The sequence below is a fragment of the Columba livia genome, chromosome Z (genome assembly GCF_036013475.1).
Source record: "Columba livia isolate bColLiv1 breed racing homer chromosome Z, bColLiv1.pat.W.v2, whole genome shotgun sequence".
NCBI classification, from domain to species: Eukaryota; Metazoa; Chordata; class Aves; order Columbiformes; family Columbidae; genus Columba; species Columba livia.
The window spans coordinates 45,089,096-45,105,181 of record NC_088642.1 but is presented as its reverse complement, the minus strand read 5'-3'; the positions used below and the strand labels follow the sequence as shown (position 1 = coordinate 45,105,181).

General features: G+C 43.6%; 2 protein-coding genes across 5 annotated transcripts in view; both read right to left on the bottom strand.

The window, feature by feature from the left end:
- Positions 1-5,924: 5,924 nt before the first annotated feature.
- On the bottom strand, positions 5,925-8,975 carry TAL2 (TAL bHLH transcription factor 2). The gene has a single exon (XM_021297341.2). It carries the CDS (start codon positions 8,973-8,975, stop codon positions 8,622-8,624), a length of 354 nt encoding a protein of 117 aa, XP_021153016.1. The 3' UTR covers positions 5,925-8,621.
- The window catches only part of FKTN (fukutin), a 54,822-nt gene continuing 44,660 nt past the window's right edge, over positions 5,925-16,086 (bottom strand). For all 4 annotated transcript variants that reach the window (XM_065045670.1, XM_013369176.3, XM_005499086.3 and 1 more), the window contains one exon: positions 5,925-8,985. The gene's annotated coding sequence lies outside the window, so the exon portion shown is untranslated. The remainder of the gene's footprint in view (positions 8,986-16,086) is intronic.

Genomic DNA, 16,086 nt, shown 5'->3' with positions numbered 1-16,086 from the left:
GCATCCCAAAGAGTAGCAAACAATCTGTTTGACTGCCTTAGTGCCTGCCCTCATTTTCTCCTTTCTGCCCTTGCTGGGAGAAGTCCTCCCAGAGGACCCAAGAACCAAACCCATAGTGACAAGAGGTTTTAAAAGCAGCTAGGGGCTTTATATGCTTATGTATTCAGGAAAATTAGGTGACATGACTTGAAGGTGCCTGTTTAAAAGAAAAAAAAATCTTCAGATAACTTCCAAGGCTTCTTCCAGATTGCCAACTCTTGCAGCAGAATTCTCTGACCAGTCACCTTCATCTTTCTGAGATATCTTAGAAACACACATGGACAGAAATTACAAGAAAAGCACACCGAAAAGCAGTCATGACAACTCTAAAATGTTTTAAGCTGACCCCTCAAGAGGAAGAATCTTACTGACAGCCTTTAGTCCTAGACTGTTCAGTACTTCACAGAGTCAGGATAAAAGCAAACATAAATGTCAAGATAAGTCAGGCTTTGAGGCAGTATTTATGGCAAGCTCCTGGCTGACTTGAATCTGCAATTTTCAAGAAGACAAACTGTCTTTGGTTTGATTTACCTTAACAGCACTTAGCAGAGAACTGCTGCAAGTATTTAATTGATGAAGTTGTGGTAAAAAGCGAAGGAATTATTTTTTATTATTATTTTATCAGCATTTTCATTTATTTGACTTTAAATTAAGGAAATTATTTACAACTATATTGTTAAGGACAATATAAAACATTCAGATAATCAAAAACACATCATCAATGTCTGTATTGGTTCAGCCACCTATGCTCTTGGGAAAAGTTTGAAATTAATAGGGGCCACCATATCAGGGCTTTAAGAATTACCTAACTAGCTGATTGTTAGAAGTAACAGAAACAAGGTTCTGGTGTTGTTTTCTGTAGATGATATATAGAGAAGTAGTACAGAACAAGTCTATTCCCCTACAACAAGAGTAGTGTCCATTCAAGTATGTCAGACATTGGAGAACCATGCTATTTGCTTTCCTCCACTTCCGCTATCACTGACAATTTGTCTTGGTTTTGTTCTTGTCATTTTTCTTTTTCCTTAGTCTGAAAGAAGAACAATTTTGATTGTAAAGGCAAAATGTATGGTTTTCCTTTTGCATGTGACCTTAAGTGCACTTCAACATGGACTTCAAGGAGATGACAAGGGTAAGACAGACAGACAGACAAATAGATAGATAGGAAGACACACAGACATATGTATACATATATATATGTTTTCTAATCTGCTCAGCTATTTGGTTCAAAATTGGCAGGTAAAATTATGCTGCTGAAGTCACATTTGCATCCAAATCTGAGAGCTGGGGAACGCTTGTTTGCATTCCACGTGTCTATGCAAAAATGTGGCCTTTTGACACTGGCTGTCCTGTGCCAAACACAGCGTCTGGGCATGTTCACCAGAGAGCAAACGGCTGCTCTTCTGTGCCTGAAAATTTAGGGAAAATTTTTGCAGCATAGCTCAGGAGGAAGAGCCAGAGTGGGCAGCTCCCTTCAGCATTAAGTTATTTCAATTCCTGTTCAAGTGGTGGGAACATTTCCCACGCAAGCAGACTGTGCCAGCACCTGCCAGGCCCACTTGCCCTGTCAGGGACTCTCAACTGCTTTTTGCCATTCAGTCCCATAGACATTACTGCAGAGCCAGATACTTCCTTCTGAAACACCTTTTAATGTGCAGGCAGTAAAACACTTAAGTCACAGCTGGCCTGAGCTTCTGTGGCTGGCTAGGTCTACTAGCCTCCACTCAAGGTGCTTTTAAACATTGTAGTTTCCTCTTGAGAGTCCTCAGGTCTTTCCAGTAAATCTAAAGCTTTTTAAAGCTTGAGTTTAATATGATGTAGGCTTGCACTGGGGGAATTTCTAGGTTATATTGTGGTTGGTTGTATCAGAGCACAGAAATTCTGCTGTGATTTGAAAGGAGATTTAATATTGACTGCTCTTAGCCTTTCTCAGCTCTAAGACTGAGCGCTACTGTCTACTGCACTTTCCCAAATACAGTGTCCAAGAGAAAATCAATGCTAAATGTTATCTATACCCAAGGCTGAAGGCAGAACACCTCCCTGGAGACTTGCTGACTGCAGGGCATCATCCTTTGGCTTTCCATTAAGGTTTTAGCCTATCTGAGAAAGAGTTCGTCTTTCAAGGTGCAGAGCAGGGAATTACAAAGAAAGTGAGAGATCTTCCCCAAGTCTGAGATATTCAGAGTTGTTCACTGTGAGCCCTGCCAGCTGTAATGCGACAAAAGGTGGGTGCATGGGAAATGTCTCCTGCCCTGTGCTCCTGCCCTCTGCATCGGTTCGTCTGCGGCCCAGTGCAGTCCATGCTGAGATCCACAGGAGTCTTACTGACTTCTTTTTGCCCTTCATCCTGAGTCTCTTCTGTGCTATTTTGTGACACTGACGCTTGGTAGGAGAGATGTACCCGTGGAAAGGTTGGTGGCTCTTGGCCTCTATTTTGGCTTTCGGTGTCTGGGGGTTCCCTTTTACAAAAGATGGTCCCAAAAATGGCTTATTGCAGCGTCCTCAGTTGTGCACTGTCGGGTTTGCAATCTGTAGAGGGATGGGATGTGACTTCATTTGCACACATGGCAAGGGGGAGAATACAATGGGATGAGACTAAGTCTTTTCCTTAAAGGGAAAAGCTGGACAAGCTCAGAGTGCAATGAAAATGATACCCATGGCTTACGAACACAACAATAATGAGTAAAGTCAACTAGATAGATGTATCAAGCAGATACAGGGCAATCTCTGTTTTCTCTAACCCAAATAGTTATTTGATCTGCTTCCTCCACCCACCTTCTCCCCTCTGATTCTCTCAGCATCTGCTGTATTAAAAATACAATTACACCCCTGAAAAGTGATGGATTTAAACTCTGTCACTTTGTCGATGACCTTTAGATTTAAGACTGGCTCCCAAGTGACCCCTGCCCCACAGGTCAGTAGTTAAGTCTCCCATTCTCTCCACCCCCTTTCATCACCCAGCTTTCAAACAACAAAAGTCAGATCTGCCTTGTTCACTCTACTTCAGCCATGGTCACTGCCTATCATTCCCTAGCAGCAAAGAAATTTGTAGAAGACAGTTTGATACTGGAAGATAAATTTCTAAATGGCTCACGAATCACATGCCTCTGAAACACACCAGTCCTGCAGCTTCCACTTATTGCTCAGAGCAAGATGCTAAGATGGATCTCAGTGTCCTAAAAGAACTCTGTTTTGCCATTTGGCTGGCTCAGGAGTCCTGAGAATCTCCCTCTACTATGCTCATCGTACTCTCCTCTCTCTGATTTAGACTCAGTACAACAGGTCTGCTGAGTACATGCCTCACCACAAAGTCTTCTTTGTCATGGCCAAGACTCCAGAAAAAACAAGGCACCGTGCAGATATAGGATTTCTCTGCACAATGTCCGGTGCTAGATGCAGTGTGTTCACATCAGTCAGAATTTGAATCCTCTGAATCTCAGGCCAAAACCTGACCTTCCTCCATCCACAAGCTGGCCATCACTAGAACTGATGTACAAGACTAGAGCATCCTTGCAAGACACAGTTTCAAAGTATTTCTTTCCTTAACCAACCTTCAATTACACTCCATAGCCACAAAGGAGATACTGAGAGAGTAGACATGATGAAAAGCAGTTTGCAAAGCAGGCTTGTTCCTGGTGATACATGGGTTATTTTTAAGGACAGTGTGCATTGCACCTGTCCTGGCATCAGTTCTCGTAGGTTCTGTCATAACTGGTGAGTGGCACTTTTCTCCTAGCACCCAGGCTCTGAAGAAAATAATCCTTATTTGACCTGGAACGTGGAGCTATATTCCTCCATTGATCCTGGTGGAAGTTCTCACTGGGATTTTTGCATCACAAAGGCACATGAGCACAACTGCACCCTCTGTGCAGGTGTCATGGTTTAACCCAAGCTAGCAATACAAACACGATAGCCACTCATTCACCCCCTTCCCCACACACCCCCCACCCCCCAACAGGGGAGAGAATAAAAAGGAAAGGGAGAAACTTAGATTGAGATAAACACAGTTTAATAAAATAACAAAATACTAATACACTACTAGTAAATATATATATATATAAAAAATAGAAATAAAAGATAATCAAGGCAATTCCTCATGAACTCTGGTCACAACTGAGCAGCCAATCCCAGCAAGCCATACCTGGCCCTAAATCCAATCCTAGAGAGAGAAAAGAGAGGAAAAAGGCAGAAGAGCCCAGAGGCCTCTGCAAAATGGTAGAAGGCCAGGCTAAACATCCCAACTGAAAACTCCACTGATTCCAACAGAAAGACCAAAGAAGTGTGAGAAACCAGAAGGCCCCACTTTTAAATCTGGAACATGACGCTAATGGGATGGAATATTCTCATTGATCATTCTGGATGTCAGTCAAGCTCTGCCTCATTTCTGCCCCCCTTCCTAAATGCCTCACACCTGTGGGCAGAGCACTCAGAGTGTCCTTGGCTCTCAGACCAGAGCAATTAAAAACTACCTCTGTGCTGGGGTGTTATGTCTTGTTCTCAAACTAAATCAAAATAATGACCATGAAAAGAAAGGTTTCTAACTGCATGAAGAAAATTTTCAGTCAAACCAGGACAGCAGGTTATGCGTAGCATGGGTTGGAGTGAGCTATGACTCTCTTAACCTTGCATCATGCTTCTTTGTACCAGGAGATACCAAAGATGCCTTTAGAATATATGACCTTAGCTGGTCTTCTTTGCAATGTTGACAGCCATATCCTCACCAACAAAATTATAGAAGGAAAAAAAAAGAAAAAAGTTCTATTCACACAACACTATTTAGTGCCACTGTTTACGACTGTGAGGCTCACTAGGGGCCATAAGACTGGGGACATTTTTTGTAATTTATACTAAGATTTTGCCACTGCTGCAACATATGTGAGACATTTTCAGTCAGTTCCAAATGACTTGGTACATCTCCATGCCACAGGCTCCATTATCACATTAGCACAGCACCAAGTTAACATGGCTATACTATGCCCACTTTCAGAGCAGGTATTGCCACATGATCCTGAGTGTACTAACTAATTTGGCATTACCTGTTGTAAGCAGAGGGTCCTCTCTAAGGTGGCATTGTCCTGCTTAGTATAAACACGTATTTTGAACTCACATTTTCTGATTTCATAGTTTTTGTTTATAAAATCTTGACACAATACCTTTCTCAGGCACATATTGTGCAGAAATCCTTTTCTGGGTATACCACAGAGCAGCATTAGGTCTGTGAGATACCCAGCTAGAGCATGAAACTGAAATTTGCCTTGTGTCCCAGTGGTTTCCCATCTTTTCATCACAACTTCTGCAGCTGTCATCCCAGTGCTTCCTCTCCCTCTCCCAGCCTCATATTCAGTTGGGGGATTGCTCCCACCTGATGTTAACCAGGAAGAGCAGCTTTACATCCTAAGCTCCCCTCAACTTTGGATGTTTTTGTTTATCTGAACCTGGACTCCAGTCCAAGTCTGTAGGTTGTGCCTATCTGATCATTTCCAGATATAGTGACAGACTCAAATCACAGTGTAGATCAGTTACTTAGCATGATTTCTCTTTTAAAATTGAATTGATTAAATCTTTTGAATTGCAAATATTTGGAAGACAAACACAAGTGTGTTGCACAGCCAAATTTTGTACTTTTCAAACGCTGGTCATAAATCTTCTTAGCATGTAGACTGAAATACAATTCAACTAAAAAGTGTAGGAAATTGTAATAAACGAAGAATTCCTGTCATTCTTCATCATCTGAGAATGTTTTTTCTAACATCAAGACTCTTGTGTAAGTGCTGAACAGCAAAACAATCCTCTACTGGAAAATACATTGTAATGTTTTTTGTATACTCTACCAAGTGGTATGCAAATGTAAAAAGATGTTTTAGAGAAGTTTAAAAAGACAAAGATTAGTTCCTTAAATAATTTATTTGGAATATATTAGATGTCAAATAACATCATATAGTACAAAATGTGATCGGGTACACTGTGTTTGTTCATGATCATGCAGATAAGAAATCCACAAAAGGTGAGGAAGAAACCTGACCAAAACAAAAATCTTTGGTAGATAGATCTAGTCAAATACATGCTGAACATGAGAGTAGACAGCTTCTAAATGGAAAGAACAAACAAAGCATTGATATTATCCAAAGCAATAACAAGAAGGGAAGATTTTTAGGACAGAAAATATAAAAAGCACATAATGTTAGAAAATGTCAAGGTTTTCTTCTCCTTCCCTGGACAATAACTCTGCTCATAAGATGTTTGGGCTTGCCTTGCTGACATGTGTTTCTTAGGATAGCAAGTGGCTGACGATAGACCAAATAGCCCTTACCACACCTTGCCAATAAGTGCTCTCATCTACTTCAACTAATTTATCCTGCTGTAACACCCAGTAAGTCAACAGAAAGCAGGGAGGAGGACTTGGCTCATTACGCTTGAGGTGCTCTGTGGAAGTGTCTGTGACTCCATATAGTAACATCAAAGCAGGCAGAGGTGGGGAGAAAACAGCACTGATTTTATGGACCGTGAAAAAAACATTCAGTGTATTTCCATTTAGCTGTTCTCCAGTGGAGTCTCAAGCCCTGACAGCTCAGAAATCAGGGGTAAGCAAACTGAAGATTAGCAGTGTTCAGAAACAAAATGAAATCACCATGAACAATTTTGGGTTTTCCTTTTCTTTTTCCTTTGGTCAAAATCTGTACACTGGCAAGCCTGTGCTTTACAGCACCAGCCCTGGATGAGGTAAGCTTTGTTCCTGTCAGACACCCAATACATGCTTAGCAGGAGCCAGCCTTGGCTTCTTTGGTCACCTGATGGTTGGTGAGGCTTTGAAAGGCAGCTCAGCTTTGGGTGCCAAATCCCATCACACGGAAGTGCTGTATGTGTTACATGCATGAACCCTATCTCTGCTTCCTGAAGGCAGATCAGTGTCTCAAGGATAAACAGAAACAGCCCAGGGATGTGCCTTCACACATGGGAGCTCCATTTCTTCACCAGTGGTGAACAGTTGTCTTTTCTAAGCATTGACATATACCTTGGTCCACATGGAGATCAAAAGGACCTGTGTCAGTGGGAGCAGGATCTGACTAGGAAGCACTTCTACTTAAACCTGGTGTCAGGTTTTCTGTTGCTCTGGGCAACTTTATAACATGCATGAGTAATCCAGACCTCTGTTGGCACAGGTTATAACTTAATCAGGAAATTAAATTAATTTGTGGGCAACAACCCACAATGGTCACCTTCATGAGACCTCTTTTAGTCTTGCTTGGCATCTAAACACCTACAGCATGATGGCTGGAATATCCTGTGGGGAAGTGACCCAGTGAATCAAGTGAAAGGCCTTTACACCAATTTCTTTGTGTTTGCTCCATCAGCCCATTTAGGATAGTGTCCAGATGCAGAAACCTCAAGCACAGCAGGTGAAAGCGGGGAGTTTAAAGGTAGTCAGCTGGGTATGCAAGCAGCATACCCCTAGTCTTGTCCGTGGTCTTGGTACCCTGCCTGGGCCAGACATCAACCCAGCTTCACTCAGCCCGGCATCATAGCACCAGGGTGTTACAGGTGACAGCAAAGCTGAGTGCAGCTCAGTTCTGCTCCCTGAAGGAGCAAAAGCAGAGCTGTTCAGGAGCTTAATGCCGGAGGGGCACTGCAGTCCAGCAGCGGTGCATGCCCAGCAATCTTCTGCCAGGCCCAGACACGCTGCAGCTCCTTCTGCACTCTGGCATAGGAGGGGCACTGCTCACTGACATTTCCTGAAGGTTTTCACAGTGCCTCATTAATGCCTTTCACCTAGGACCTCCCTCCCAAAAGAAGACCTACACCCATAGCTATCTATAGCTGTTGAAGAACAAAGATACTTAGCTAACAATCTGACAACCTTTAAGGCAGCTGGAACGTTGCTGATCAACTTTCTTGCCTTGCACACTGTCACTGCTACAGAGGAGGTTTACCACTGAAACTCATCTATGACTGTCTACTTTTATTGTAAATTGACATTTTTCTTTCAACCTTATGTTTAAATTTTTTAATAGCATTTTGCTCTGACACTAGTGATCTCTCCATTATGATGGAGAAAGATGCAGCCAGGTTCAAGGGCTAGGGCTTGTATTTAAAAAAAAAAAAAGAGCTGGAAATAAGATCCACAGTCTGAAGAGTCAATGTAGTCAGCCCCTGGAACCACTATTGGAGAACTGTGGCAAACGTTGCATCTCTCAAAATCTTTCACTACTGAGGCCAGATGTCTGTCTTGGACAAATTTTGTGGTGCAGTCATCATTCTTGAGCTCAGCAGAGTTTCCTCATGAAAGAATAATCTGCTTCCATGCCAGAAACACTGGATGAATTTCTATGGCCTGATTTATGGAGGACATCAGGGCAGAAGGCCCTTCTGTGTTGGACTCTGCTGTGGCAGCAGTAAGTCATTCCAGGTTCCCAGGGGCTGCAAGTTCTCTGTCCAGTCTTGCAGGTTGTTGGCTGACCAAGGATTTTCTTTCCTATTAGATAAAAATATACCAAATAAACCAATAATAAATAATCACTGTAACTAGAGAAGAAACCCATAGATTCTGCAGAAAGAGCAGGTCTGTCAGACTAACACCAAGTCTGCTAGGGAAATGATGTCTCTGACCAACACTCTACGATGTTGCTGCTCATGCCAGGAGATGAGACTCCACAGTTTTCTATCAGAGTCAGCTCCTCCATGCTTTGCAAGTGTGGGGCTTGCTGGAAGAACTCCAGGATGCTGCCCCGCGCTGCTACTGCTGTCTGCTGCAGGCCAGGCTCCCCCAGGATCTTGACAAGGAAGTTGATGTATCTCATAGCTAACCGGAGTGTCTCATTCTTGCTCAGTTTTTTGTCTGGTGGGTGGGTGGGAATGAGTTTCCTCAGCTTGGCGAAGGCACTGTTAACATTTTGCTGCCTCCATCGCTCCCTGGTGTTGGTGATGATCTTCCTTGCCATCCTCAAAGTGCTGCAAAGTGAAGGAGATGGTAAGTGAATGCTTGATACCCCTGGCTTTCAAACAGTCTGCTGCTATGGGGGCACTGTAAAATCTGGGCCAGCAGTGAGCACACATTAGTGGTGCCAGGCATTTCTAATTTTTGCCCTCTGTGGCTGATGCCCTTGTCCTACATGTCCTGCACAGATTCACCCTGATCTCTAAAGTCATGTGCCCATTCACAGCCATGATCATAAGCACTGCAGCTGCAACTACATGCAAGTGTCCAGTAGGGACTTCACAAAGGAGAAAACGGAGTTTAATTTCCTCATACAAATATTTGGTACTGCTATCAGCCCAGCTTCTTCAGGCTCCTGAGAGCTCTACTGCATCAGAATTCCCAACAACCAATGCATTAGTCATCCCACCAGGCCACGTGAGGGACACCTGGGCACTTTTTGTGGGGGCAGGCCCAGGGCAGAACTCATCCATGCTTTCCCAGGCCCAGTTCACACTTTCTAGGGGTCTGCTCCCAACTGGCCCAAGCTTGGTGACTCATGGCTGGAGCTGAGCCAGGGGAGCCTTCATCATGAGTCTTCAGTGAGCAGACAGCCAACACTACAGACATATGTGATTGTGGTTATTTCAGGAGACTTATTCAGGGAAGCAACAGTCTGGTTCCCTACCCAGCCCACACTGACTGCTTACTGCTGGTGGCAGAGACTCTTCAGTCAGATCCATCCAGGTTTCTGCTTTAGCCTTTGAGAGCTGCCAAGACTAAGCCACAAGTGTCATGAGTGCAGGCTGCAGAGGGTAAGTGCAATTCCAGCAAAACTTGCAGGCATCCCAACCAGAATAGTGCTGTACAAGGGGTGCACAGTAATTTTAAATGCCATTTACCAGAAAAGTCACTAAAAGCTCCTGGGGTTGCCCTAACCCTGCTGCCACCACCATTGGAAAGGTCTTCCCTTCTCTCTTGCAGCCCTGCTGGAGACATTTCTCCATTTCTGAGGCTGCTTTTTTATGCTAATGGCACACACACAGTTGGAGCAGGGAAGCCAAGAGCCTAAAGGACAAATGTTTCCATGTGAAAACCTCAGCTTTTTATATTCATTGGCAAACCCATCCTTACAGCAGTGTCATAGGGAACTGGAGAACTGGGGGATAACACCCTTTACCCCTAGAAAGAGGAAACATTAGGGTGACAGCCCAGCTGTGATCCTATGTCCATATGAAGCAGCCTCTCACCATGCAAGACACTCAGAGTTCACCCAAGTATGTGGTAATAGCCTGGGTGAATAAAGAAATCCCACCATGACTCAGAAGTTAATTGGTGTGCCCTGGCAGGGAGACAAGACATGCACGGCAGACAGAGAAGTTCCCTCCCAGATCCTTCAAGTCCCAGTCCAGCGCTGATTACAAATCACCAGGGAAATACAGTTACCGTGTCGTAAATTGTGTCAGGGCTGTGTTCAGAGACCTCAGTCAGAGATGAAGGTAATACAGGTGCACCCATGTATACTATATATGGCTCCGCTCATGCCATCCATACCTCCTAGGCTCGTCTCAGCCGTAGCCTTTACAGAGCTAACATATTTCTATTTTGGTAGATGTCTCAAATTACTGTCAGGCCCAGCTGTCTACTCTGCCTTTAAGGGACAAGAAAACTGTCTCATCAAAATGTTCTTGCTTCATGAGAGGCTCATTTGAAAAACAAACCCTCATATTTCAGGTTACTGAGAGGTTTTGACATTATTGTAGACTTAAAATGAGACCCATTGATTGATCCAGATGGATATTGTATCTCTCTTTTTTTTTTTTTTTTTTTTTTAATTATTGTTCTCCTAGTCTGTGTATTTCTTTTAGTTCATGCTATGGAACAAATCCACTTGGTGCTTTGCACCTAACTAAAACAGCTATCATGTACCCTTATGGCAAGAATGCTGCTGCATCAGCGATATGAATTATAAACACTGTTTTCCAGTGCTCCTCTGTACTGCAGCATGTTCACTCCCCAGGGCAAAACTTTTGCTTTTTACAGTTTTATTCTTCCAAGCAGATGCTTGGATCCGTGTGAAATTCAGAGTGACACCTGCTTCTCTCTCTTCTGTTTTTGGTGTTTGTTGGGGTTTTTTTTGTCTGGTTGGTTGCTTGGTTGGCTTGTTGCTTTTAAGACAAATTTATCCATGCACAAAGGCAGTTATTTTTTATAACATAGGGAAAGTTATTTGGCCTTCCTTTTTTCTTCTAATGGGTTGGGGGGACTGCTTTTTGCCAGGCCTTTCAGTCTCTGCACTGTACTTCTGGTATATGGGTCTGGGTTTGCTGGATGTCTCTTTATATCTCAGCTACAAATACCAACAGACAGTCAGCTCCTTTTCTTTCTCCTGCTGCAGACAGTCCCCAGTGCAGCACTTCAGGAAATCAGGTTATCGTCCAGCCCTGATGCTGTGAACATGTCATCTTGTGCTGTTAGCAGTTTTATTGGTGGAAAAATAACCCCAGCCTACTTCATACCACGATTTCTTTGTCTCTCTCCCCTTGCCTTTGTAAAGGACAATACAACATTTGTGGTCACAAGCCTTGTCAGCAAACAGATGCCTTTGTGAGACCAGCTCCTGCTTTACACTTCAAAAACGTGTGTTTGAATTTCTGACATGTATGCAAGATCAGTAAACAACAGCTCCTCCCCCAGTGCCTCTTCTTGTGCTGGTAGCTCTATGGGAGCTTCGTTTCAGGCGTAATCCACCTCCATACATCTCTCCACCTTAAATTCCTTTCTCTTTTTTCCCTATGCTGTTGTGGGTTTCCAGTTGTTGTCCTCAGAGTTTCAGACAGAAACATAAGAGAAAAACGAGCCCGGTCTAATCCTGCAGTAATTATAATATTTAAGCACAGCTTCTTTTCTCTTTTTGTCACCTACACATCCCTCAAGTTCTCTGCAACCACGGCACCTTACAGTTAAATTACAGCCAGTTTACTGACAAGGGATCTGATTTCCATTCCTTTTGTCTAATTCCCTTCCTCCTCTTCCCCCTTCCTGTTCTCTCCAACCCTCCCCACCAAGCCTGGCTTTCGAGAAGATGTAGCTTGCAACTTCAGGTCTTTGCTAATGTTGCACATATTACCAATGTATTCTTTAGCTTTCTCTGGTACACTATACAAAATATGTATGGACTAGTGGCTGTGTGCAGCTTACATCCCACTGATGCATTTTAAATCTGTGCAGAAATCAGCTGGATTTATATATCACAGACAGATAAATTGCATTAGCTTGCAAGCCTGGATTTTATGCTTTCTGGTCACCTCCCCTAACCACAGGTTAACAGCCCCACATTTAGCTGGCAATAAAAGAACACCAGGAAGACAGCAGTTTAAATCATAATTCTTAAATTCAGCTTTTAGGAATGTAAATCCAGAAGGTTACAACATTTTCACTGAGGCAATTACTCTGAAGAGCAAAATGTCACCACTGAGGGCAGGATTTAGCTTAGATCAAGAAAATACATCCAGAAGTAGTGGGTAGGTACAGTTTCATGGGCTAAGATTCACATCAGCAGTCTGTAAAGAGAATTGCGCAAGGAAATGACCCCAGCCCAGTAGTGAATCTGCTCCAACAGCCAGAATGAGAAAAAACCAAATCACCACCACCTACCAAACAGACAACTGAAGCTCTTTACACCCCCGTGCCTCCCCCTTTGAAAAAATAATAATAATTTTAAAAAGCCTGGCTACGGTTAATGCAGCTGCAGATGGCGGGGGGCAGGAGGGCTGGAAATACTGGTTGTGGTTAATGTAGTCACAAGTGTCACCAGACAAAAGACTAAACAATAGAAAAGATGAAGATCTCTCCCTCGGTAGCAGCAGTTCTCACAGCCTTTCTATGCAAAAGCAATTCAGGCAGCAGCAGAGCAGCTTAGGCACAAAGCACCATCTCTGCTAGGACGTTCCCCAGCAAATGGTGCCCGAGCCAGCAGTTAATGTCCAAGGGCCTCACCAGAAGACCAGCACTCAGTCATAATTAGCAGGCTGCTATTAAATAAATAGCTTGAATGAGAAAGTTCCTCCCTCAAGTTATACCTTTGACCTCAGTGAAATTAAATTCATGTTGAAACTGGCCACTGGAGACCTACTCCTGCAAATCTTAATCAGACTGCAGATGCCTGCTGCCAGCAAGAATTGGAGTATTTCTAGTAAACCTGCAGTGGCCACACTGTTGCTCCACAGGTGAAACATGGTGCTTGCTAAATTTGGTTATTTAACACATTACCTTGGATTTTAAGTCCCCTCAACTCTTAATAAATGGCAACAGAAGAGCAGATGGTGCCTGTTTCCCACATCAGGCAGGTGCTTGTGAGCCTGATCTGCCACAGGGAGCAAAGATTCCCCAGCTATCACTCGTCACTGCTGTGCTTTGCTCACTTTGCATCAGTGTGATCTGGAGAAGAGGAAAAAGAGGAAGCTCATTGTTTCCCTCTTCAGTTTCATGTGAGCCTCAGAGCATGGGGCTCAGCTCCACACAGAGGGTAAGATGGAGCATGGTTGTCACATGACGTTACACTGCCTATTTGTAATGTGTGAGGGTTGTTTTTCATTTTTCTTTTCCACCATTCCCAAGAAGGAATAAAAATGCAAGGACTTCCTTTGATTTGGAAAGGGAAGGAAGAGGGGCGTGAACAATACATCCCAGCTTGACAGCTTGCAAGCAAGCACCGCTTCTCTAGGTACCCGCTCTTCCCTCCCAGCTTTCCTCAGTCCCCTCTCACCGTCCACACATCCCTGTATCTCGACACTATACTCCTCCCCAAGTGCCTCCCACCCGAAATCCCACAAGTGCACTGGTGGACAAGGGCAGGGAGTGAGTGCAGTGCAATGAGCTGAATGCTGGTCTGGCAATGGGGGGATTCATCTTCTGTCCTCACTTCTGCTGTTCCTTTGTCTCAGGCAAATTATTTGTGTGCTTGTAAGTGTGTGTGTGGTTTTTGTTGTTGCACTTCCATGTCCCTTCTGCCTGTAATTAGTTTATCTCAGCTGTGTGTGTGCGTGTGTGTGTGTAAAGGTCTCAGGCTTAAGTCAGCCTTCATGTTTGGGAATACTAGTCTATGTGTGATCACAGTTACAAAAGGCGAGTCTTTTGCCTAACCCATTGTTGCCTCTGGGGTGCTTAACTTTGTAACCTTGTTGCCTTCCTAGACCGTGCAGATTTCCCGCTGTGGAGAGCGCTTGCTGCTTTCTGAGAAATCAGCCTGTCCTGCAGGCTTGATAACCTGGAGACCCTGGACTCATGCCCCCTAGGGCTGCCTCGGGAAAGGTAGGTCCATAAATGTGCTACCACACAGCAGGCATTTGGGGGAGCACATAATGTGCGGTGAAGAACTTGCCAATAGTGATGACGAGGTTTACTCAAGGAAAGGCTTCCCCTGCACATGGGAGTGATTTTGGGTTTGGGAGAGGGTTGTTGCTGTTTTTTGTTTTGTTTTCTTTTTGCCCGTGACTGCCCTCTTGTGAATGCTTTTCATGTTCTTTCGCAGTTAGGTCAAATTATACCACAGCTCTGCACAAAACAAAGAGCTCACTCATGGGCTGAAACATCTTATGCTAAATGGAGGTCCAGCATATTGATATGGACATGGCAGCTTGCAAAGCTGAGAAAGGAACGCTCTTCCAGGAGGTTTAGCCCTTATTGGCTAAACTTGCACTGGTGTTATTTTCTGTTCAAGAAAATCCAAGAGTCTTTCTTGGAAAAGCACTTCTTTGTCCTCTTCGTCCCATCTCCAGTGAGGAACTGTTGTTTCAAGGTCTGAACTACAGTTCCAGTGTGTTTCCTTTAAATACAGTCTCTGTCAAATTAACTTACCAAATACCACATACAAATACAACCCCTGTGCTTCAGATTACTACAGGGAAGAAAAACAGCTTGGTGGTCTTCTGGGAGTTCTTCAGGGACTCATTTTTTCCAGACCCAGTGAGCAAAACCCTATTCCACAAAGATACTTGCTCCCACCTCATTACAGCACTTCCTTCAGCATGCCTTCTTCTCTGCATCTGCCACTATGAGGCAGTAAGGTAGCTGTTAATAGCAGAAACGTGTCCATTTGCCTTAATTTCCATGCCTTGCCTGCATATGTAGGAAAGTCCACATCCCTCTTACTGAAAGTCTGTCATGTAAAGGGGGGACCAGATGCTGCATGACTTAAAAGACCGTCTGCAGCAACTCATGCTGCTACACGAGTTGCTAGGAGCAGAGAGAGGAAAATCAGTGCTGTAAGGATATTAGCATCAGGGGGAAGGTTGATCTTGTATTATGTTTGGATATGACACCCAGCAAATATTTGCTTTTGCTTTTTATCCAGGTCTGCTCTGAGGCTGATAGCAAACCTCTCTGTGACAACAAAAGCAAGACTGTAAGTTTGACAGCATCCCAATAGCTGTATGCAGTGCAGTTCCTACCAAACAGAAGTCAAAACCAGTCTACTAACCAACATGGCATCACCACAGGAAATAATTTGACCTGCTGTGCATAAGACTAGAGGTCACCATAAGCCCAGAAAAACAGAACTACCATGGCAAATGTTAACTTCCAGAAGTGTGATACAAACCACTGCAAGGCAAGGACCACAACCCTGTTTTCCCCTAAATGTCATGCTGTTAACCTCTGTGAGGCTACGCCTGATGGAAAGATCAATAGAAAGATCATCCCTGCCTCAACCACACTCTCGAGGGCACCTGCATTTAGTCCCCAATCCTCCTATTTGGCATGCTGTGTCTGTGAGCACCTAATTTCTTGGATCAGCTGCTCATATCACAACTTCTTTAATGATTTATGTAAACAGGCAATAAAAACAAGCTGCATTTATTTTAGTTATTTTTGTGAAATGATACAGAAACACATGCTGGAAAAAGGTTCTAAAAATCATATATAATTCTATACTGTTATATGGAAATCAGGAAGCATAGAGAGAGCTGCTTCAGAAAAATGCTTGGTTTATTTTTTTATTAACTTGCTTGGGCAAATGCAGCTTTATGCAGGTTACCCCTGGAAATAAAGCATATTCTAGATTGGCAGTTTCAACTTTTTTTTTTTTTTTTTTTACACTTCTGAGAACTATTAATATTTACTAGCAGAAATGCAAT